General features: G+C 35.5%; 5 protein-coding genes across 5 annotated transcripts; 2 read left to right on the forward strand and 3 right to left on the reverse strand.

The window, feature by feature from the left end:
• The first annotated feature begins 122 nt into the window (after nucleotides 1–122).
• On the forward strand, nucleotides 123–1539 carry LOC108812491 (60S ribosomal protein L7-2). The gene is made up of 6 exons (XM_018584768.2): nucleotides 123–340; nucleotides 452–549; nucleotides 622–679; nucleotides 864–943; nucleotides 1021–1123; nucleotides 1220–1539. Exons 1-6 carry the CDS (start codon nucleotides 167–169, stop codon nucleotides 1433–1435), a joined length of 729 nt encoding a protein of 242 aa, XP_018440270.2. The 5' UTR covers nucleotides 123–166; the 3' UTR covers nucleotides 1436–1539.
• A 634-nt stretch (nucleotides 1540–2173) lies between these two features.
• LOC108812489 (uncharacterized) lies at nucleotides 2174–5499 on the reverse strand. The gene is made up of 12 exons (XM_018584765.2): nucleotides 5164–5499; nucleotides 4970–5068; nucleotides 4809–4893; nucleotides 4666–4735; nucleotides 4470–4530; nucleotides 4319–4372; nucleotides 3883–4039; nucleotides 3690–3786; nucleotides 3275–3384; nucleotides 2945–3051; nucleotides 2655–2765; nucleotides 2174–2561 (listed from the first exon to the last, which is right to left on the reverse strand). Exons 1-12 carry the CDS (start codon nucleotides 5284–5286, stop codon nucleotides 2388–2390), a joined length of 1248 nt encoding a protein of 415 aa, XP_018440267.2. The 5' UTR covers nucleotides 5287–5499; the 3' UTR covers nucleotides 2174–2387.
• Nucleotides 5500–7652: 2153 nt separating this feature from the next.
• LOC108806686 (receptor protein kinase-like protein ZAR1) lies at nucleotides 7653–10193 on the forward strand. The gene is made up of 2 exons (XM_018578855.2): nucleotides 7653–9344; nucleotides 9420–10193. Exons 1-2 carry the CDS (start codon nucleotides 7886–7888, stop codon nucleotides 10082–10084), a joined length of 2124 nt encoding a protein of 707 aa, XP_018434357.2. The 5' UTR covers nucleotides 7653–7885; the 3' UTR covers nucleotides 10085–10193.
• An 83-nt stretch (nucleotides 10194–10276) lies between these two features.
• On the reverse strand, nucleotides 10277–11419 carry LOC108806687 (auxin-responsive protein IAA32). Its single transcript, XM_018578856.2, has 4 exons — nucleotides 11013–11419; nucleotides 10676–10930; nucleotides 10483–10591; nucleotides 10277–10389 (listed from the first exon to the last, which is right to left on the reverse strand). The coding sequence occupies exons 1-4, from the start codon at nucleotides 11170–11172 to the stop codon at nucleotides 10323–10325; spliced, it is 591 nt and encodes a 196-aa protein (XP_018434358.2). The 5' UTR covers nucleotides 11173–11419; the 3' UTR covers nucleotides 10277–10322.
• Nucleotides 11420–11996: 577 nt separating this feature from the next.
• On the reverse strand, nucleotides 11997–14628 carry LOC108812367 (uncharacterized). Its single transcript, XM_057008221.1, has 2 exons — nucleotides 13264–14628; nucleotides 11997–13179 (listed from the first exon to the last, which is right to left on the reverse strand). Exons 1-2 carry the CDS (start codon nucleotides 14553–14555, stop codon nucleotides 12291–12293), a joined length of 2181 nt encoding a protein of 726 aa, XP_056864201.1. The 5' UTR covers nucleotides 14556–14628; the 3' UTR covers nucleotides 11997–12290.
• Between the last annotated feature and the right edge of the window lie 8682 nt (nucleotides 14629–23310).

Here is a 23310-nt window from a genome sequence, read left to right on the forward strand (position 1 = left end):
GCAGCTTTACAAAACACGAAATGCAGATTAGTAACAAATGGGCCTATGGGCTTATTGGGCCCATTAATTTTCTGCTTAACCCTAATTTAGAGTGTGGGATATATAGTGTTCGCTCCTCGCCGCAGTGAATGTCGTCGTCTGTTTGATTGATCTTAAGAAATCGGAAATGGCAGAGTCGAGGGTTGTAGTTCCGGAGTCAGTCCTGAAGAAGAGGAAGAGAGAGGAGGAGTGGGCTCTCGCGAAGAAGCAGAGCGCTGAAGCTGCCAAGAAGACGAACGCCGCCAACAGGAAGGTTATCTACAAAAGAGCCGAGCAGTACGCCAAGGAGTATGCCGAGAAGGTAAACTTGTTTAGATCCAAATCCGAATGAGAGAGATAGTAACGCTAGTTTAGATCCATTGTTCTTGGTTGGGGTAAAATGAGTGAATCTTTCTTCTTTCTTGTTTAACAGGAGAAGGAGTTGATCTCTTTGAAACGTGAGGCTAAGCTTAAGGGAGGTTTCTATGTCGACCCTGAAGCTAAGCTCTTGTTCATCATCCGTATTCGTGGGTATGTTTTGTTATTCTTGTCTCTTTATATTACATGCGTGTTTTCTTATCTATTTGTTACTTTAATTTACAGTATCAATGCCATTGACCCGAAGACTAAGAAGATTCTTCAGCTCTTGCGTTTGAGACAGGTCTGTTTTCATTTTGTCTAATTAGACCACGTTATTGTCATTAGGTTAATTTTTTTTACTCAGACGTTAGATTAGACAGTTGTATAGATCACATAACGACATTACTAGACCTAAGCATTTCTGATTTGTGATGCCTGTCATAGTCGTCAAGTAACGCTTATAATTTTGGAATATGTTAATGCAGATATTCAACGGTGTGTTTCTCAAAGTTAACAAGGCTACAATGAACATGCTTCGTCGTGTTGAGCCTTACGTGACTTACGGGTATACAGCTCGTTCTTAAATTGTATGTATGTCATTGAACTTATTTATAACTCAATTCAACTCTTATTATTATTCAGGTTCCCCAATTTGAAGAGTGTTAAGGAATTGATCTACAAGAGAGGATACGGAAAGCTTAACCACCAGAGGGTGGCTTTGACTGACAACTCTATCGTAGAGCAGGTTTAGAAATCAGTCTCTTATAGTCCCTAGCTTCTTCAGTGTTGTTCTAATATGAATGTTGAAGTGGTGATTTTTTCATCTGTCAAACAACAACAGGCTCTAGGTAAACATGGGATCATATGCACTGAGGATTTGATCCACGAGATTCTAACAGTTGGACCTCATTTCAAGGAGGCCAACAACTTCCTGTGGCCATTCCAACTCAAGGCACCGCTCGGTGGCCTTAAGAAGAAGAGAAACCACTACGTTGAAGGTGGTGATGCTGGAAACCGTGAGAACTTCATCAATGAGCTTATCAGGAGGATGAATTAGAATGTTTTCTTTTCAAAATTCAGTCTTATTATCTATGTTGTCTTCACCAAATGCTTCCTCCAGGATTTTGATCAAGTTAAATGACATTTTGAGTTATTTTTGCATCTTAGTTGTGATATTGATACCTCCATCATTTCTACACTTTATTTATTCGGTTTTCTTAGAAATAGTTCTACTTCAAAATCTCTTCTATGGGATGCTCATCGTGCTCTGGCGATATATATCTTCATTTAGGTAGAGTACATATTGTTTTGTGCTAGTTCTTTCGGTAGAAACTAAGTAATGTCTTTACTTGATCTTCTAGAGATCCTATCAAAAAGAGCATCTTTTTTATATAAAAAAAATCTTGAAATCAGATGAATTCAAAATGATCTCAGTACAAAGGAAACACACGAGGAACGGAGATGAGAGATGAAGACATCAAAGAGTCCTATGGACTCCGATCGCCTTGCCTGAGAATTGCGCCAGTTTGGTGTTGATGCGGTTGGTCTGGCGCCCCACTGATCTATGGTACCAACAGCTACGGGTTTAATATGAATGCTCTGACATGATACTTGGAGAACTAGGATAGCTTAGGATCAGCTTTGTAATCTCGTGCGTAGTGGTAGAATTAGTGTGGTGTAAGGGACGGTTGGGTAGCATAGCATCTATAGACGTGTTCCTAGGTGATACTAGATTGCTTTATTATCTTTTGTGGTTGAACTCTATCGAGTTTGAAATCATTGTAAACTCTATATTGGTGAATGAAAATTGAAGTGCAAAAAAAGAAGTGATTAATAGTGGTAGTCCAGTAATTCCAGAGATATTGTAAAGATGATTATCTGGAGGGAGAGCTTTACCTCTTCCTGCACCAATCTCAGTTGCAAAGGTGTGTATGTGCGACTACTAACGTAACAATTATTATAACTCCATGAATGTGCTGACAACTTATTCTCGCCACATCATTTTTTTTTCACTTAGAACTGTGCTCAACCTCTTCTTTAGCAATTTCACGTTTCCTCTTATTATCAACACCCCCTTGTTTCTTTCTTAGCTCTGTAGAGGATATATCCATCCGGAATTTTTCTGCTGGAATTGAGACAAACATGTCGCTTATTTCCTCTGGAATATCAAGATCTTCTAGGATCTGCAGGGGAGAAAGGGTAAGGGCTCAAGGCCTACAATTCCACAGACAGAGAATGAAATTGTAATGCTGTAGATTCTAGAGCTCAGGTCAAACCTGGAATACACCATCTACATTGCGGCCACCAACAAGGAAAGTGCAACCTGTTCTCTTGCAATCATCGAGTATCTCCAACATCCTTTTGTAGCTTCCTTCATAGTACTTTGGCTGTGCAACAAGTTAAGATCCTTAATTATTCCTATTTTATAATGCGGAACCGGAAAGATATTAGAGCACTTCAAACGTCTACATCTTACGTGGCTAATCACCACATCCTAACATACACAAATCTAACTGTAGGGTTCAGGAAATAAACAAGAAAACAAGTTCAAGTAGTTTATACATACATTAACAAGCCTAGCTGCAGTGTCAGCGCCAATTACAAAACTGCTTCCTGGAAAGAGTTCAGCTTTCTTGTAAAAGTACGGCTGATTTGAAACTATTACCGTCTTTCCTGCCAACCCAATAATTACTTAACCAATATCAAAAGATGGCACGAGTATTTGAACATGAACTTGCATTGGAAAAGCATTGTAGCTCGAATCTAGATCACAAAAATGATTGTTCGTGCCCTTGCTGGAATCATACGATCGTTGTAACACAGAGATGCCAAAAAGGAGGTGCACAAGATTGTAAACATGAATAAATGGTAAGTTGAAAGTAAAGATTCCACCTACCAGCTTCTTCAAATTGTTTGACACGATCTTTAATCTGTGCAACTGAAAGCGGTGGCTTGTCGGCATTTACTGCGGATAATTCAAAACATGGGTACCCGCCCCCACAAACACTGCATCAACAAATCTGCTTGTGAGATTGTTTAAATTTTATTTCACAGAGGCAAAAAGACAGATAACATGCGGTTTGGAGATAATAAATTGTGGAGAGACCTCTCCAAATCCAACAACAGAATCAATTTATATAGCATAACAAAAAACGATCACTTACTAATTACTCTGCATTACATAGCCTATCAGATTTAACTAGAAAACATACTGTATAGAGTCAAAGACATTAATAAATACACAGAAGACTCGGGTGTTAACCAAGGTAAGCAAGTAGTACTCATTACGTATACAGGCATACTCAGGGTACCTCATAGCAACTTCCAAGAGCTTGACATGACCCTCATGTAATGGGTTAAAAGAACCAGGCAGTATAATCTTTCTGTCTTGATCCGACCCGTATGCTTCTGCCATAATGGTAGAACTCCATCGTCAATGGCAACAAAAGCAAGTTACGGTTTAGAAAGAGAAAAAAAAAGTTAAAAATTTCTTGTAATCTATACCCTTAGAAAATGGATAAATTTTAAAGCACAACTGTCCATTAATAAGCTGCTCTAGTTCTTGTTCTTCACTAAACTGAGTTTCCGACTCATCAGGCACCTCAGACTCGGTCAAGCCAGAGTCAAGTGTTCCAGAAACATTGCATGCCTTGGCCATAGCCTAAATAAGAAAAGGTTCTAAGAGTCCAGTCCATGTAGAGTACCTCAGAGTAGAATGCTTTTAGAGAAGTTATGCGAAATGAGGAAGTATGGAAAAAGTGAGTCTATAAGAACATCCATCTTAATACTCTAGTTAAACGTCTGAGGATGCTTGTCTGTAATACTGTTAAACTAACTTTTACGGTTTTCTTTTATCTATTTAAGAACACTAGAGAACGAAACATCAGACGCCAATGCCCTAAGATAGTAACTTGTAATAATAAGATTTATCAAAACACACCTGGATCAGTACACGGCTTGCCACCTTATCTTCTTCCTCACGGCTTCGTAGGTTCTAAAATTTCCACAAAAAAAAAGAGAGAGAAAGATAAGAAAACACGAGTAGTTGACATTAAAGAAGAAAGAAAGAGAGGATAAACAGTCTCAACAACCTTTGTTAAAGTGACTGAAGTTTCCCAGATCCGGTCGGATGCCCTCATAGACAAAAAGAACCTACTCACAGCAATAACAAACAAAACCCATGAGTTATTGAAAGTAAAAGCAGCCACTGCTAAAAAAAAGTCCAAACCCCCCTGATGTGGTTGTATGAATAACACACATCATTGATAGCTTACAGTTGAAGCAAACCTGTGATCACCACGCTTTGGAGGAGAAGTTGCCAATGCTCCAGTAAAACCCACACCAATCACCGGGAATCCTATCCAAACATACACAAAGTTACTACACCCAGAACAATTCCCCCCTTAATTAAAACTTGGTTTACACTAAACCTGGTTTAGAAAGCTTAACCGCACGGTTATACGCTAACAAAGCCATCTCGTTTGCCATCGCTTGGCTACAGTGTTGGCTTGGAACCTGATCAATAGAGAAAGATAAGGTCATAAACGGGAAAAGATTATTACTCCCATTGATTAGAGGATTGAGAACAAACCCTGCCGAGTAATTGGACCATAGATATCCTCGAGTACGGAACCACGGCTTCTAGAAGCGTGTTCGAAGCTCCTGGAACCGACATCAACCAACCTAATGCCTATCGAATTCTAATTGAGTGAGACTCACTTGGTTATCACTTACAAATCGCATATGTAAACAGAGAGAGAGAGAGAGAGAGAGAGAGAAGGAAACCGCGGAGGCGCCGCCGGAAAGATACACGACGGCTTGCGTGGGCGATGAGTGAATCGCTTCGACGATGGTGCGGATCACTGCCTCTCCCATTGTTTGGTTGGTTTGACGTTGACTTCTCAACATCAGTCCCTATCGTGCCAGAAAAGCAACATTTTCAATCTTTCACGTATTTATAGTTCTCCCCCCTAACTTATCTTATATTACGCTAAAACCGCAGTTGTTTTTATTTATTCAATTTGCCCCCTATCCACCTCGGAGTCGTCGCCGGTGTGAGTCCCCGTGACCAAGACGATACAAAAAGGAGGAAATTGGGCCCCACTGTCTGCGTTTAGGTTTAGGGCTTTTGTCCTAAAAGGCTAAACTACGAATGATCACACTTTCACAAATTGGACTTATCGACATATCGCGATAACGATAATAACGACGACTAGGGCCGGACAAAGTGAGACAGTAGGGTCGCACACGTCTCCTGTCTCTTGTTTAATCAATGGTGCCAGCGCAATCAGTGCTTGTATCCGTTGGATGAACCTCACTATTTGACCCGTTAAATCTTATCCGTCGATACTGCAGATAGTATTTGTGATTACTTAAACTAGAGACTTTATTTAACTGAGAAATGACTTATTCTTGGGTTCACTCCCTAGGGTGAACCTCTAGGTTCACCAACCAATAGAATTGTTTCATTTAAAATTCAGTATCTTTTAAAAAAGGAAACAAAATATTATCGAATTATATTATACTTTTAAAATAAAAATTAAATAAAAATTATACTAATCACAAAAAAAAACTTTTTAATCTAAAAAAAATATTTTCAAAAAATATTTTTAACGCTCCCAACAAACATTAAATCTTAGACTTTTGGATAAATCTTAAAAATTTAAGATTTATCCAAGAATTTCGGATTTACCCAAGGGTTTAGGGTTTACCCAAGGGTTTAGGGTTTAGGATTAGGACTTAGGGTATAGTTTTTTGTTGATTGTGTTATAAATAGTTTTTTTAAATCAAAGTTTTATAATTTATCCAAAGGTTTACTAAAGGATTTAGGGTTTAACATTTAAAGATTAGTGTTTTTTGTGGTATTAATTTATTTTTTGAAAAAATATTTATTTTTTTGCATTTTTAGTATTATTTTATTTATTTTTACTTTATTTTTTTTATTTTTATTTTATTTTTTATTTTTAAAACGTAATATAATTTGACAATATTTTGTTTCCTTTTTTAAATGATGTCAAATTTGAAATAACTAAATCCTATTGGTTGGTGAACTTAGACGTTCACTCTAGGGGGTGAACCCAAGAATAACTCCTGAGAAATCAATTTCGTTTAGAAACATATGATTCTTGTTATGTTCATCTTTTTCGCTAACGGTTTAATGTCATTATGTTTATCCGAAGAAAACAAGTTATTGTTAAAATGTTTGGAAAAGAGAGATTATGAGCTGTGATGTCATTGTTAATTGATATATAGCTATATGGGTAAAAGTAAAGATAGAGAAAGATATGATAATGTAAAAGAAGCCTCGGGGAATAAACAAAGGAGCGTGGCATCTTATGACGACTTTCACGAGTAATATCGAACTCTAATCTTAATAAATTACCCGCCTTTAGATCTGTCTTTATCGCCAATCAGTAAGCTGAATACAGATTTTAATACTCCATTTTAGCTTGAAATATCACATTTTTAAATGGTTTTAACTCGAATTAATATTGACTAATCAATGCACGTATAGGAAAATATATACTAGTACTAACATCGACAGTATGGTTTAGGACAATGTAGCAGTTGGTATTTTGCGGGGTTTCGTGCTAACAGCAGCATAGTACGAAATTACATTAATGGTAATTACAGATGAACATAATAATCTATTTGGAAACTTTAGAAGATAGATGAATAGAAAAGGACAAACACTCACTGTAAATGTTACCTACATTGACACTTGACATATCAATAAACCAAATGCTACACATTTCACCAATAAAATACTTTTTCAGAACAAAACAATAATCCTGACAAAAGTTATATAAAAGTGATGTAACTACTTGAAAAAAGGTTCTGAAATTGTACTTTTTAAATAACAAAATTAGGATAAGTTTTGTCAAAAATACTTATTTATTACTCTTTATTTCAAAAATAATTACATTCTAATGTTTTCACCCATATTAACAAAATATATTAAAATTTAATTATAAATATATTATATTTTGTGATTTGATTAGTTTTACAAATTTTAGTGATCGAAATTTAATAAACACAGCTAGTTTTATTAAAATTTATATTTTCTCATTATTAACTAACGAAAAATACATTTAGAATATAAAAATGTATTTAAAAATAACTTTTTATAAAATTGATCATTTTAAAATGAGGGAGTAGTGAAAAATGGGATTAGTGGAAGCTTGTGACAAACCAACGGTATGGATTAAATCGGCATTACTTCTCTTTTGTCCAAGTTTCACCTCTTTTTTGTTGATTCTCTTCTCCCAATGTTTCATAGGGTCCAAAAAACAGAGCTCCTCTCTCTCTCTCTACTAGCTTTTGTATTCTTTCTTCCTACTTTTTTCTTCAACGAGAGTATCTTTTTATTCTGCTTTCCAACTTTACTCTTTAGACTCTTTACTCTATCACTATCACTCATCCCTCTCTCTCTCTCTCTCTCTCTTTCACTCTCTATGTACAAAGCTTAACACTCAAGTCTTTCTCTTCTAGCTATTCATCTCTCAAAATGTTGACCTCATTGCTCATCTTCTTCGCTCTTCTCTGCAACCACATCCCTGTAAACGCCTTAAACGACGAGGGCTTCGCGCTCTTGACGTTCAAGCAGAGCGTCCACGAAGATCCCACCGGCTCTCTAACCAATTGGAACTCATCCGACGAAGACGCTTGCTCCTGGAACGGTGTCACCTGCAAAGAACTCAAGGTTGTCTCTCTAAGCATCCCAAGGAAGAACCTTTACGGCTCTCTCCCTTCCTCTCTAGGGTTTCTCTCCAGCCTCCGTCACTTGAACCTCCGTAGCAACAGGTTCCAAGGGCCATTGCCCGTTCAGCTCTTCGACCTTCAGGGACTCCAAAGTTTAGTGCTTTACGGCAATTCCTTTGACGGGTCGGTCTCAGACGAGATCGGTCGGCTTAAGCTTCTTCAGACATTGGATTTGTCTCAGAATCTCTTCTCCGGTTCTTTACCCTCTTCGCTTCTGCAATGCACCAGGCTGAGAACGCTTGATGTGAGTCGAAACAACTTCTCTGGTTCTTTACCCGATGGGTTCGGCTCAGCGTTTGTCTCTCTCGAGAAGCTAGACCTAGCTTTCAACCAGTTCAACGGCTCTATCCCTAGCGACGTCGGGAACCTCTCGAGCTTACAAGGAACTGCTGACTTCTCTCATAACCACTTCTCTGGCTTGATCCCGCCTGCGTTGGGTGAACTCCCTGAGAAGGTTTACATTGACCTCACTTTTAACAACCTCTCCGGTCCGATTCCTCAGACCGGTGCTCTGATGAACAGAGGACCAACGGCTTTTATCGGCAACGCAGGGCTGTGTGGTCCTCCGTTGAAGGATCTTTGTCAAGGTGATGAGCTTGGGTTTAATGCCTCTTACCCTTTTATCCCAAGCAACAACCGTCCGGACGATGATGATTCAGATGGTGGAGACTCTGGAACCAAACAGAAGTCGTCGTCAAGTGGTTTAAGCAAAACAGCTGTTGTTGCCATTGTTCTCTGCGATGTGATTGGTATCTGCCTAGTGGGTTTGCTTTTCACTTACTGCTACTCAAAGTTCTGCGCTTGTAATAACAGAGATAAAGACTCCAAGAAAAGGGGTCTTTGTTTCAGGAAAGACGAGTCTGAAACGCTGTCTGAAAACGTGGAGCATTGCGATATCGTGGCGCTTGATGCTCAGGTGGCGTTTAACCTTGAGGAGCTGCTAAAGGCGTCGGCTTTCGTTCTGGGGAAGAGCGGGATTGGCATTGTGTACAAAGTTGTTTTAGAGAACGGGCTTACCTTGGCCGTTAGGAGATTAGGTGAAGGAGGGTCTCAGAGATTCAAGGAGTTTCAGACAGAAGTTGAAGCTATAGGGAAACTAAGGCACCCAAACATTGCTAGTCTTCGAGCTTATTATTGGTCTGTTGATGAGAAGCTTCTTATCTATGACTATGTTCCAAACGGTAACCTCGCAACAGCTCTCCACGGTGAGTCTCTCTTCTCTCATTTCATGTAGCATCATTCAGTTACATTAGTTATAAAATGTATGTGTGTGTGTACAGGCAAGCCAGGTATGGTGAGTGTAGCTCCGTTGACATGGTCTGAACGTTTGAGGGTAGCCAAAGGGATTGCCACAGGTCTTGTTCATCTGCACGAGTTCAGTCCCAAGAAATACGTCCATGGAGATATCAAGCCCAGCAACATCCTCATGGGACAAGACATGGAACCTAAGATCTCTGATTTCGGACTAGCACGGTTGGCTAACATTGCTGGAGGCTCATCTCCAACGATACAGTCAAACAGAATCATCCAAACGGAAGAGAGGCAGCACCATCACAAGAGCATATCTTCGGAGTTCACTGCTCACTCTTCCTCTGGCTCATACTATCAGGCGCCAGAGACTCTCAAAACGGTCAAACCGTCTCAGAAGTGGGATGTATACTCTTATGGAGTCATTTTACTGGAGTTGATAGCTGGTAGGTCTCCGGTGTTAGAGGTGGGGACGTCGGAGATAGATCTAGTACGGTGGATACAGGTGTGCATCGAGGAGAAGAAACCGTTGTGTGATGTTCTTGATCCTTGTTTGGCTCCTGAGGTAGATAAGGAAGACGAGATTGTCGCTGTTCTTAAGGTCGCAATTAGCTGTGTGAACAGCAGTCCAGAGAAAAGGCCTACCATGAGGCATGTTTCGGATACTCTCGACAGATTACCAATGGCTGGCGACTGAGAGATTTGCACATAGATTAGAACATAACGCTTTTTTTTAAGAGATGAGAATGAGACTAATGTTGTTTTGTTTTGTTTTGTTTATTTGTCATGTCTTGTTGGTGGTAGTTATTATTTAAGATGTCGCTTTCTTTATAATCGTATTATAAAAAAGCTTCTGTTACATCAGATGTTGAAAACTAGAATCACATGTGATGTGAGAGCTCATTTAGATAAAAGAGAGCTTTGACTTCAAAGCTTTAGTAGGGAAGAAGAGCATTGTTTCTTCTTGCGATTCTCATCCGATTCACACTTGCAACAAACTCCCTGTCAAGTTTCATGCAAATTACAAAATGTGGTTTTAGTTAAAAAGGAAAGGTTCTGTAAATAGAAAGTATAAGACTTGTGGTAAGAGCTTACTTCCATGGAACATCACCAACATTCCTCCAGAGACCTTCTCTGTCTCTGTAGACCAAAGAGAACTCAGACTCATCCTGGAACAACTTCAATCCTGACTCGGTCTGCATCCCTGAAAATTCAAGTTGATATGACTAGACCTTCTTAAGACATACTTGTAGCTGGAAGGTTCAGACTCAAGAGCACACTAACTTACCGAACATATTGTCAAGCTGAAGAGCAAGAGTTGAGTAGGTTCCTTGATCAAGGACACAAACCTTGCGGCCTACGACTGAGCCATCCATATTTACCTTCACATAGTATGCCATTTTTCCTCTGCCCTCTTCTCCGTCATTGTAATATCGTTGAGCAAGTCTTTGATCGACCGGTTCCTCACCCTTCAGCTGTGTATTGCTGCTATAGCTACGCTGCGACCAGTCTATAAGCTCACCATACCCGTCCAGACCTATCACTTTGATTTGCATATACATATTGAAGATAGTAAGTGAGGTTAAGTAAACTAAGGGTGAGGTGAGAGCAGCAAGGAAACTCACTTGGAGTCGATGGGAGGTAAGTTTCATGTTGAATGGTCCTAAGGCTGAGGCCTAGATCAATTACGCCTCCACCACCACCACCACCCTTCTTGGTCTGCGAGTAATATGTATGAAAGTTTGAAGACCCATGAGAAAATTCTGCAGGTGTGTTTTGGTCCATTGTTGCTTTTTCTTAATGATCTACAGATAAGAGGAAGTGGGTTGAGAAAGAGAGCTCTTTGATAAGGATTTTATAGCCTGAAGTTGAGACTGAAAGCGTCAGAAGAGTCAAGGAGAAAAGGACTTATTTGCAGACAGGATAGAGACAGAAGACAAGAAGAACCCATCAAGATTTTTAGTTTGTGGCCTTCTTGGTTTGATATCACTGAGTGCAAGGGATGGGGAGCTGACAACAGTTTCAGATTTTGTACAGGTTAGCAGTGCTTCATTGCAAAAGATCACAGTCAGGATCTGAATCACAGAACATTTCCAATTGTTGAACTCTGTGATAACATCAACTCATATTAAGGAGAGGCTCTCTGTTGCTAGCGAGAGTGAAAGAATAACCTAGTGCAAGAATTCAAAATCATGAGCGGAGAGTACGGTTAGAGTTTGGTTTTGGTGTTTACGCGATGATGATGCATATGCTTTCTCTTTCAAAAGAGAAAAGTTTTGTTGCTAGATTGCTAGACAGCGATTTTGTCACCACCTTTTTCTCCCACACCTTGTCTGAGAAGTTGTAGGGTTGTGTGAATGGTGGATCCAAGACCAGACCAGACACATGGATCCCGATCTGTACTTATGCTCCCCAGTGACAAGATTGAAGCAATGGAGAGGAAGACATACATTCTTCCAAATATTAAATGTTTTACTAACATGTCGAGTGTCTTCTAACTCTTTAAACAATATTAGAGGATTCAAATCTCCACCAAGTAAGACGAGAACGATAAAGAGAGATGATGACTAAGAAATGAAAAGAGTCATTTACAATATAAATGAATGATAATAATAATAATAATATGATATAATATCCATGCAAAGCACCAATATCCGTCGACTATAAAATGTAAAATTCAAAAGCAGCAGCATTACTCCCTTATTCTCTCTACTTACTCACACAACACTTTTTGACATAAGTCCATAAATACCAAAACCAACATGACGCCAGAGACTTTCTTGATGAAGCAGCAACAACTGATAAAAGATAAAGAGAAAAGTAATTATATATTTATGTTTCAAATACCAACTGGGATTTTTCTTCCTCCAAAACTGTGTTCCATCTTACTTGTGACTTGTGGGTCACAACGGCTGTGAACTCCGAATCTGTTGAGTCATGTTCTCAGCTGGAAGCTTAGCAGCAGCAGAGCCATCAGGCAATACCATGGCAGGTGGAGGACCGGTCATTGTCTGGTACTGTGCGTGTCCCACAGGTTGCGTGTAGAACATCTGCTTGTGAGCATTGTCAGCGTATTCATATCCGTAGTTGGGAATCGCCGCTGAACCAGACTGAGGTGGGTGGTGGATCTGCGAGTAGCCCATGAATTGCTGCTGGCTTGTAGGGATCTGGTGAACCATCTGAGCACCGGGCATACCTTGTGGTGTTGTATAAACCCCAGCCTCAGGTTTGCCACCAGGAACACTTCTCAGCTGGTTGTTAGGAGGAGGTGGAGGCATCATGGTGGAATTAAGAGGTGGCTGAGGATGGTTAGAAGGGACAGACCCTGGAGCCTCGCTCACACTACCAGATTGTGGCACACCCATACTGTAAGGCCTAGGTGGGACCGGGGAAGTGACATAGTAAACAGCAGGATAAGGCTGCTGTTGATCCAGTTGACCGGGGTGCCTGTGGAAGGACTGCTGCGGCTGCTGCGAAGGGTAAACTTGGATGTACTGGAGGGGAACGCCACCAGAGGGATGGTGATGCATGTATTGAGGTGGAGCAGCAGCGTGTATGAACTGCTGCTGCTGCTGTTGATGTGGCTGAGATGGTGCAGATTGTTGCTCGAACTGGGGGTGGAGGATGTATCCAGGGTCCTGATTCTGCATATGGTTCTGAGGTAAGAGTGTGTTTGGATCTGAAGGGTTGATCATACCAGTAACCACAGTAGAACCAGGAGGCATCTGAGACATGGGCTCTTGGTACACAGATGGTCTTTGTTGATACACTGGATTGTTCATGCTGCTATCACTGAGTCATATTAACAAAACACATCAGTAAATCTAAACAAGTCTTAGTTCTACACCATCAAAGTTAAGACATTTAAAGGGGTACCTGGATACGGAATGAGGTGAAGGCAGCTCATGTCCACCGCTGTTTGACTTCCCGTGATGAACCTGCTGAGGAGGCAGATTCTGCGGCTGAGAACGTGGAGTCGGCGGCTTCCTGTATCCAACGGGGACACCGTGATCAGATCTCTCATCATCGGAGAAGACTCTCGTCTGGAACTCACTCGAGACATTCGCTGCTGCTGCGTTCACCGGCGCAGCGGGAAGAGAGATCGTCACAGGCAACGGAGGTGGAGGCGACGAGATCGCCGCGAATCCATCCTCCTGCTGGACCTGCTGTTGCTTGTTGTTCCCGACGTTGAACCTAGCGAACTGTTCTTCGATTCCCATCCTCTGATCCTGCATCCCCTTAACCCCACCAGCTTCCTCCACGTGGACACGAATCGGAGGAAGATTCGCAGGTAAAGGAGAAGAGGAAGTTGACCCGAAGGAAGACGATGTATCAAGCATCGGAGAATCAGGCATGCTGTGCACATCTTGACCTCCTTGCTGCTGCTGCTGAGGCTGAGGCTGAGACGGAATCTCCTGGATCTGTTGCTGCTTACCGCTTTTAACGGAACCGTCATCATCTTTAACGGAATCAAGATTATCTCCGTTATCTCCGGGAATAGAGCGAAGAGTATTATCATCCAACCCAAGCAAGCGATTAACGTTAGCATCCGAATCTGAGAAGCCTCTGTTAAGAAGCCCCGCGCTGTTGAGAGCGTTGAGGAACCAATCGTCACTCTTGGCAGAGCTCTCGAGGATCTGACCCATCGATTGAGTAGCTTCCGGCTTCGGCGTGAAGAGAAAAAAACGGAGACGCGAGGGTTTCGCGGAATTGGGGGCGGAGATCGTGCGGTCGTACTCCTCGATCATGTTCTCGAGATCCTCATCGGTCGTGACGGAGATTAGCGAATCGAGATCCTCGCTCGGGAGCTGGTACTTGAGCGTGAAGGAGCGTCCGTCGAGGAGCTTGCTGGAGAGGCGAGCGACGAGGGAGGAGAGAGACGAGCTGCGGTCCACGACGACGATGCGAGTGTCGCCGCCCATGTAGCAGAGGGATTTATCGTGAGGGCGAGGGAGGATGTGGCCGCCGTAGCTGCACATGAGGCGGAGTTTGGAGGAGACGGCGGAGGGCGCGTGGAGATCGTCCCAGCCGTCTGTGGTGCGTGACCTGGGGGAGGAGTCTAGAGACTCGGGGTAAGAGGTTGGGGGAGGGGGAACGGGTACGGTGGTTGTTGGGACGACGGTGGAGGCCACCGCTGTGGAGGAGAGAGAAGGCGGCGGCGGTTCCATAGGAGAGAGAAAGAGAGAAACGAAATTGAAAATTAAAAAAAGGGCAAAATTGAGTGGGGAGTTGAGAGAGAGAGAGAGAGTTATAGCGAGTCCATGACTTGTAAACCACAGCTGTTTTCTTTTCTTTCTTTTTTTTTTATTTATTTTTTTACCACTTTTGTAGTTTATGGTAAATATTTTTTACGGCTGTGCCGATTTGCTCGAATAATAGTCAAGTTATTTTCTCTTCCAAAATCATTTCTTTCTTTTACTTCCTCAAAATATTAATAAATGATCTTTACATAGAAAGTTAGAAGATCAACATTTCCTGAAATTTTCTATTGGCTGTGAAAAGCATAATATCGAATATAATCAATTTATGTGATTTATTGCTAAATAAGTATTTATTTGCTAACAGCTCTAATAAAAATATACAAACAATGATATTCATGTAATTTGTTTGTAAATATGTGAAAATGTATCAAAGTTACTAAATATGCTTAATACAGTAAATCTCGTAACTATTGTTATCTTGGATATTGTTGGATATCGATCACTAAAGAGTAGTTAAGTATACACTAAAAGATACTAAAATGAAAAAAAAATTACAGAATTTTGTGAAGATTCTTTACCGTTTATGAAAAATGATGTTAAGTTATAAAGTAAGCGCATAATATATATGCTCTGCAATCATGTATGTATTCTTCTACTTCTCATATATATATTTCAAAAAAAAAATCACGAAATATTAAATATAATTATTGCATAATCATGGCTGTATATTTAAACATTAATAATTTCAGTAATTAAAAAAAAAAACTATAGCAGTTCAAAATATTAATTGTTATCAGTAAATATTTTATAATAAAAGTTTTTATTATTGATTAATCAAATGTACATCGAATACTTAAGAGATTTTCTCTTCAAATATCAAAATGCTACAAAATATATCTTCTTAGAAATAGACAAAATGTTATTATGAAAAGAGCAGGCGGTATTTAGAGATGCAGTATGTTGCTTCTTATTTTGTATTTAATTTTTCCTATTGAATTTAATTTTGATGATTAAAAATGACATACTTGAGAATTATTTTATATTTAATTTGTTATAATCCCGATCCATAATTCAAAGTGCTAGATTTCCTTGAAAAATTTGTTTTGTTTGTTCAGTTTATGTAATAAATTATTGTATATATAAAAGTTTTTAAAAAGTTAATTTTTATACATGTATTATATAGTTTATTAATGTTAAACCATTTTATCAACATATTATATTTTTAGAATAAATGTTTTATACTGATGAATATAAAATATACTAACTTATCAATTTAAAATAATTTTATCATATTTAGTTCAATATAATAGTTTTATTTAAAATGATAGATTTATTAGAAATGGCATACTTCAGAATTATTTTGTATTTAATTTATTATGATTTCGACTCGTAATTCAAAGTGCTAGATTTCTTTTATTAATTTGTGTTGTTTATTCAGCTTTTATAATAGATTATTGTATATAAAATTTTTAAGATAAGTTAAATTTTTTATACTTGTTATACAATTAAACAGAAAAGGATATTGCTTTCTAACAAAATCTTTTTAAAATCTTTGTGAAATGTATTTTTTAAATTAATCATTTTAAGTGGCTATTGTCATTACAATTTTTATATAATTTTTAGTTTTTGTTTATAAATCAAAATAAGTTAAATTTAAATTTATGATTATACTTTATGACAACTAAATTTTAAATTAATCAATTTTCGAAAATAAAATTTGAAAAGATTCTGAAAATATTCTTCAAAATTTTGTTAGAATTTTCTTAAATTAATATTTATTTTTATTTTAAATAAAACTGAAGATATTAAATAATATTATAGTTAAGTTATGTGTATTTTATAAATCTTCTAAATAATGGTCCAACTTAAATATCACATATGAAATGAAGTTGTGACTTCTATTTTAATATGATAGATATCAACTCTCTACTGAAAACAATATTTGGTAATACATCTATATATATAAAGAAATGATGTTTCCCTCCTACTGACACGTCAGCTGACAGGTCACAAATTCGAGTGTTCTCAGTGTGACACATGTCCAGTTTACAAAAACTCACCGTTTCATTTAAACAGGAGTACATATGGGCTACGTTGTGTCTTCAATTAAATGGGCTATATAGTTGATCTTAGACACATTGTAATTGGGCCAAACAATACATCAAACAAAAATCCAAGTAGTATTTTGAAAAGTCGAATCTTTTCCATCTTCATCCCTCTCGGGGACTTCGCCACTGTGATGTCGATCTATAATCCATGTAATTGCTATGAAGACGCGACGGCGTAACCGTAGGCTGCATTCAATTAACGTCATTTAGGTTACTTTTAACACCACCGACTCACTTTATCGCATTCAATACACATGTTAAACTTATAAATAAGAGAATTTCGATTCCCACAAATTCATAGATTTTTCCTTCTTAATTATTAAAATCCGTAGAAAACCAAACCTTTCGATTGCAGCTTCCTCAGACGCCGGTGAAAGACCAGTGATGTAACTCATCAACAAACGTCTCCGTGATTGCCGCAAGAAACTCAACTGAATCACTCAAATGGAAGAATCAATCTTGGAGGAAGAAAAACTAACGGAGCAACAAAAACCTCCGCTCCAAACCCTCCGTCCTCATCCTCATTGAAGAGCTCCCAAGCTCCGCACTCCTCTCTCCACCGCTGTGAAGAAATCGAGGGCGAGGTTAACTCGAGGGCGAGGTTGAACAGTGGCCCTCGATTACTCAGCACCACCACCAAGCTTTCCTCCGATCAAGACGAAGCCATGAACAACGTTGTTGGCGTTCCCAAAAAGATGAACTTATCAAAAAAAGGAGAGGAAGATGATAACAATGGCGGCGTTGATTTCTATAGAAGAAGAAGCTATAAATAATTAGGTTTGTAGGCACACATACACACATGACACACGGTTAAAGAAAATATTTTGGTTCACAAGTTAATTACCAATTGGTTAAGCAAACCAGCTCGCTACAGATTTTTAAAAAAACAGAGAATGCTTTGGTTCGAAAGTTAATTAATTCATTAACAAAACCAATTGGTTAAGCAAACCAGGTTAAGTAAATTTTGATGTTATATATCGAAAACAAATTCAAAAAATTAATACCTCAACAATCTAAATATATATAGAATGAACTAAACTATATATATATATATATATATAAAATTCTATCATTTATTATTTATAATTAAATATACTTATTAAATATCTCTAATGAATATAATTTAATTAAAATATATAGTTTTGCCTGACGTCCGCAAAAATCTTTTATAGGTAGACCCTAAAAAACTCATTTGATCAACTAATGAATTTAGAAGAAATGTTATGACAAAAACGATAGAAAATCAAAAGAAAATTGTTCAAAAAATCGACAGGTGATAATTAGACATTAGAGTTTATATGTCGTCTAGATGACGCCTAAAACAATTGTTCGACAAGTCGCTTTGTTTATGGCGCTATTATTAGAACATTGAAATACTATTACATTGTATTAAGGATTAAAATCTGTAGTTCAAAGGTTACCCTCAGCCTATTAAGCTATTATATCTTATGTTGGTAAGAAATCAACACATGCTTGACTACTATAACAACTAGCTGGCTGTAGTAATTGAGGTATAAGTATACTACAAGTTAATGATATGATTAAAGACTAATAATGTTAGTATACAGAAGTTAAAAATTGCATACTCAATCCATCTTCTGAAGTTTTCTCCAGCACGAGTCTGAGAGATTCGTTTTCCAAGCTGAGACCCTCATAACTCACAAGATTTCTACCACATTTTTCATCTTTTGTTAATTTTTGTTGCATTAATTTGGAAATAAAGAGCAAATCAACAAGAGTCATAACTCACCAAGATTCCTGTAATTATCAATCAAAAGAAAAAGCATATAATTATGAAAATAACAATCCCATGGTATTTACAAAAATAAAATTAATAATAGTAATAATCCCATAGTACTACAATTAACATATCATAGCTAATTTTTTGCCACATCTTGATACCAAAGGGTCAATCCAAAAATAGATAAAGGGATGTGTAAATAAAGAAACATTTAACCATCAACGTCATACTCTAAATAAATTTTCAATATATATAAACAGAAAATTAGTTCTCACTTTTGTACAAAAAATTATACTTTAATAAAACATGCATTACAAAACACTATATAAAACATGAAAGCAGAGAAATAGATATTCAATAACTAATAAAATTAACATGTGTTATATTCAGACCAACATATGCTTATTCTAAATTATTTTTTTATGTTAGAACCAAGAAAGAAAACATCTCATGTATCCTACATACGAATGAAATAATATTTCTCAATTGACATGAAGGTTTATTATGTTTTTAAATTCAGATAAATGTTAATATCAGTTTCTCAATTTAAAATAATACATTTGTTACCCTTTTTCTAACATTTGGATTTGTTATTTGTTACCTTTTTGCCTTATTATTAACATATTAGTACAATTAGTTCAGAATATATAAGCAGTTATAACCAAAAACATCAAACAAAAGAAACAAAGAAAGACAAAGAAATTTATTACTCTTTAGCCAACAATTCAATGCGATTAGTTATGTTACAATTCATTCGGTTGTAAGTGAAGATACTGAAGTGACCCACACGAAACCCATCTTAGCCCAAGACATAAAAAGGAATTCTGGTATTTGGAAACTCAAAAATGTCATTTTCTTAACATAATCACACTTATTACAACCGAATATAGAAGAAAATTTACACAAAATTATATATTTTATTAAAACCAATGCATTGATTGGCACTGCTATAAACAAATGATGAAATTCTTGGAGTTGTTTTTATGGTGACTAATAAGTGTATACACTCATCGACCGCTATTCAGTTATAACACTTTCCATTTTCAGTGTTTTTTATTTTAATTAAATACACTTTACCTTTATCGCATTGAATATAACATTCATTCTTTAATAAGAAATGCATCTTCAAATAATCACTATTTCCGTTCTAATAACAATTCAAAAAGACTATGATTTCAACATAAAAATTAATCACAATCCAATCTTTCCGAACCCAAAATATTACAAGATACCCGAATATGATATTAAATTTTTGTTAAAAGAAACAATATGAAAACCATCCGAAGCCTTCACAACACATGAACGCCACAACTCTTTAATTAAAAACAACTATTTAGTTTTAAATATATCTTATCATACTAATATTTCTATACTTAAAATTATATGGAATACAAAAATCATTATCATAATTTCTCTTATAAATGCAAATCTAAAATACAAACCCAAAATCATAAAAAAAATAATAACATATATCACAAATAAAGAATATTCCGCCCGTAGGGCGGGCCGACCCTAGTAAACCATATATTTGACAGAGATAATCAACTACTAAAACAAAAGAGAAGTACGTTTTATTGACTTACAAATATTGTAGATTGAGCCATTACATTTATTTAACTTCCTACTTTTTTTTTACAATTAACTTAGTTTTTATTAAATATATATCATATCTAACCAAATTATTTTAATATTTTCAAAATAAGATATCTAAAAATATATTCCTAAATATAATAATATATTTTTCTAAGATTTTATTTTGATAATATCTTTAATATATTTATCTAAAATTTAAATACACATTACTTTTTAATATTTATTTTTTACTAATTATGAGATGGGATGAATGGTAACTTTTATTTATATATTAATTCTTATAAAATATAACAATAAAATAAAATTTTACCAATATAAAATTAAAATGAAAATTTTACCATAATTTAAAGTTTTAAAATATAAAACTAATACGAGGTGGATATATAAATGAATTACCTTACTTTTATAAAATTATATTCATGTAAATTTTAAACTAGTTATATATACTTCAGAAATATTTTTGTAAATCACATATGTATAAGATTCATAATTTTTCAGTAAATAAGTTTTTGAATAAAAATCAATCTCGCGCTTAAAACACGAATCAAAATCTAATAATAAAAATTATCATTAGATGTATAATACAAATATATAATAAAATTAAATTAATAAATATTAAAACTTTTAATATGATTAATTAAAATTAAAATTTAAAATTCAAAATGAACCAAAAACAAAATGTCAAAAAAATCAAATAACATATGAACAATAAAAGTGAACTACATAAAAAATAAATGATTTTATTTATTTCAAATTTAAATCACTAAATTGTAATAACCGTATATGAATAGGTATCTCTTATATCTATTTATATTTTTATATGCATCCTCTCAAATATTTATTCATTACGTTTACGACAAAATGATAAATTAGTCTGACTAAAAGTTTATAAGGCTAAATTTTCTAAAATTGAAATATCACATTCATAATATATCCATAATTCATCTATATATCCACAAATTACAATATTTTAAATATGACAATTTAAGTCAAATTATATTACATAGTAGACTACCCGTTGGTTCAACCAGTAGTAAGTATCATATTTTAACAGTTTTTGGCAGTTTTAACAAGTTTTTTTTAAAATCAGTCTGCATATATAGTCACCGGTTTTGCCGGTTTACACTCGGATCCGAGGCGGGTCTCGGAATACTAAATATAATACTTCATGTGTAACATTTAAATGTAGATACACAATAAAAAATTTATATCGTATAGATTTAGTTTGTTTCGAAATTAATCCGCGCTTTGAAAACACGGATCAAAATCTAGTAGTAATCTTAATTCTTAAACACCATCAATACATTACCGAGAACTAAATTCAGTTTGCTGGCACAAATTCAGTTTTTCTTCTCATTTTCAGTACTGATCCTTTCTCATTTTGTTGTAATGCTTACTTGCTTATTGTAACCTTCTTATTTGAAATTAGTAAACATCCTAAAAAAATTCTAAAAAACTTGATAACTAAATCGAACCGCTAACTCTGATGAATAAAAATAGATATTTGTTAAAAAATTACAAAGTTTTCTATAAATTTTCAATTATTAATAGTTGTAAACCATTATTTTTTAAAATTACTTTTTACTAAATTGACACTAGTTTAATTTTATTGAAAATTGGTAATCACAGAAAAATGATGCATTTATGATATAATTTAAATATGTACTTTTAATTTGTGTGAAAAATAAAAATTAAAATATGTTGACATCATAGGAATACATATTTATAGAACAAATAGAATATTTCTCTATAATTTAAAATATTTTTGTGCAGATCACTCTTCTCGTGAGTGGAAATCCTATTACTAATTTTTGGGGTCAGAAATCCTATAATTTCTTATCTATGAAATATATGAGATAACGCATGAAAATATTCCAAGTATCTTTTAATTGTCAAATAGATCATCGAGATTATATAAAAGGCTGATTTCATAAGAAAATTACGTATTTGCTGCTATTTGAAAGAGCTAAAATTTGCGTTGTAAATTTGATGCTCCACAACTCTTGCATCACATATCAACATTTATCCGTTTAGCCCATAAATTCGTTATGCCAAACAATATACTGTTGTTATTTTTTTTTATCAAAAACAATTACCATAAACAATGCGTGTAATTATTTAAGGTTCCGTTCGTAAAGTTCTACATTCAGAAATGTATATGGATGGATACATGTTTAAAATATATAGCAGCTATAACGTTAGCACATGTTATGATGTGTTTTCGTTTATCAAAATTATAACTACTAAATTGTTTTCAGTAACATGGTTTTCATAAAGTTGTTATTTTCGGGGTTTTATAGGTTGAACCCAACTAATTTTTAATTTAAGTAAGGATGACTATTCTGGTCTCCAGTTTTTGCATAAAGACTAAAACATAATTCTCTTTTCGTCTCACTAAACATTCATAACTTGGTTCAGTAAAAGACACTATATTTATTAATATATAGAATTATTAGTTTATAAAATTTCCATTTTCTGTATTTTTACCTGTTTTAGAATGTATTTTTTTAAATAAACAAAATAATTTATTTTACCTTATATACATTATTTGATTTTTTTGAAATTCAACTTTCACTTATTTTTATTGTATTACTGGTATATATAAAATATTTTTATTTAAATGTTGTTTACATATAATTTTACTAAATATTAAAAAATATATTGAAGTGTTAAGAAAATATAGAAATAATTCTATTGTGAAATAAAACAAATAATATAATTGTTTTGTTGTACTTTTATAAAGTATATATACAAAATTATTAATTTATAATTTTGACGAGACAATACATTTATATAGGTTTTTAGATATTATTATTTTATTATTTTATCGATTTATGTTGTATTTTGAACAAATTTAATTTGAAATCGGATAAATTTATTAATTTATATAGTTTTTATCGTACATGAGATTTATTCATTTTCCAAACACTTTCCTTTTCTAACATTTAAAAGGCTAAAAACAGATTACTGACTATAAAATAGTGTGATTATTAAAAAAAAAATTAGTGTGATTATTTGGGTAGCTGATTTGAATCGTTTTCAAAAATATTGTGTGGTTAATAAAGGTAAGAGAGTTGCAAATTAGTAGTACTAAATAAGGAATCTAAACAACCTGTGTCAGTGTCACATTGTTTCACATAACCTGTGGACGGGACACATTGTTTGACAGCAGGTCTACTGATTGGCTCCACGCTGGATTCGCAGGCGAAAGAGGTGGCGAAATCCTCTGTGTCATCCTCCATTTGCTCCCACTACGATTTTATCCGTTGGATTCATTTGT

This window comes from Raphanus sativus, chromosome 4, assembly GCF_000801105.2.
Source record: "Raphanus sativus cultivar WK10039 chromosome 4, ASM80110v3, whole genome shotgun sequence".
In the NCBI taxonomy this organism is placed as follows: Eukaryota; Viridiplantae; Streptophyta; class Magnoliopsida; order Brassicales; family Brassicaceae; genus Raphanus; species Raphanus sativus.

Excerpts from the sequence above, each read along its gene's own strand:
- LOC108806686 (XM_018578855.2), top strand. The coding sequence starts at position 7,886 with ATGTTGACCTCATTGCTCATCTTCTTCGCTCTTCTCTGCAACCACATC. Across the intron at positions 9,345-9,419 it reads CCTCGCAACAGCTCTCCACG|GCAAGCCAGGTATGGTGAGT; the intron begins GTGAGTCTCTCT and ends GTGTGTGTACAG.
- LOC108812367 (XM_057008221.1), bottom strand. The coding sequence starts at position 14,555 with ATGGAACCGCCGCCGCCTTCTCTCTCCTCCACAGCGGTGGCCTCCACC. Across the intron at positions 13,180-13,263 it reads TCACCTCATTCCGTATCCAG|TGATAGCAGCATGAACAATC; the intron begins GTACCCCTTTAA and ends AATATGACTCAG.
- LOC108812489 (XM_018584765.2), bottom strand. The coding sequence starts at position 5,286 with ATGTTGAGAAGTCAACGTCAAACCAACCAAACAATGGGAGAGGCAGTG. Across the intron at positions 4,894-4,969 it reads TGGTCCAATTACTCGGCAGG|GTTCCAAGCCAACACTGTAG; the intron begins GTTTGTTCTCAA and ends TCTATTGATCAG. Across the intron at positions 2,766-2,944 it reads CTGCAGCTAGGCTTGTTAAT|CCAAAGTACTATGAAGGAAG; the intron begins GTATGTATAAAC and ends CTTGTTGCACAG.
- LOC108812491 (XM_018584768.2), top strand. The coding sequence starts at position 167 with ATGGCAGAGTCGAGGGTTGTAGTTCCGGAGTCAGTCCTGAAGAAGAGG. Across the intron at positions 550-621 it reads TTCATCATCCGTATTCGTGG|TATCAATGCCATTGACCCGA; the intron begins GTATGTTTTGTT and ends TTTAATTTACAG. Across the intron at positions 1,124-1,219 it reads ACAACTCTATCGTAGAGCAG|GCTCTAGGTAAACATGGGAT; the intron begins GTTTAGAAATCA and ends AAACAACAACAG.
- LOC108806687 (XM_018578856.2), bottom strand. The coding sequence starts at position 11,172 with ATGGACCAAAACACACCTGCAGAATTTTCTCATGGGTCTTCAAACTTT. Across the intron at positions 10,931-11,012 it reads TTACCTCCCATCGACTCCAA|TGATAGGTCTGGACGGGTAT; the intron begins GTGAGTTTCCTT and ends TGCAAATCAAAG. Across the intron at positions 10,390-10,482 it reads GTTGGTGATGTTCCATGGAA|GGAGTTTGTTGCAAGTGTGA; the intron begins GTAAGCTCTTAC and ends GAAACTTGACAG.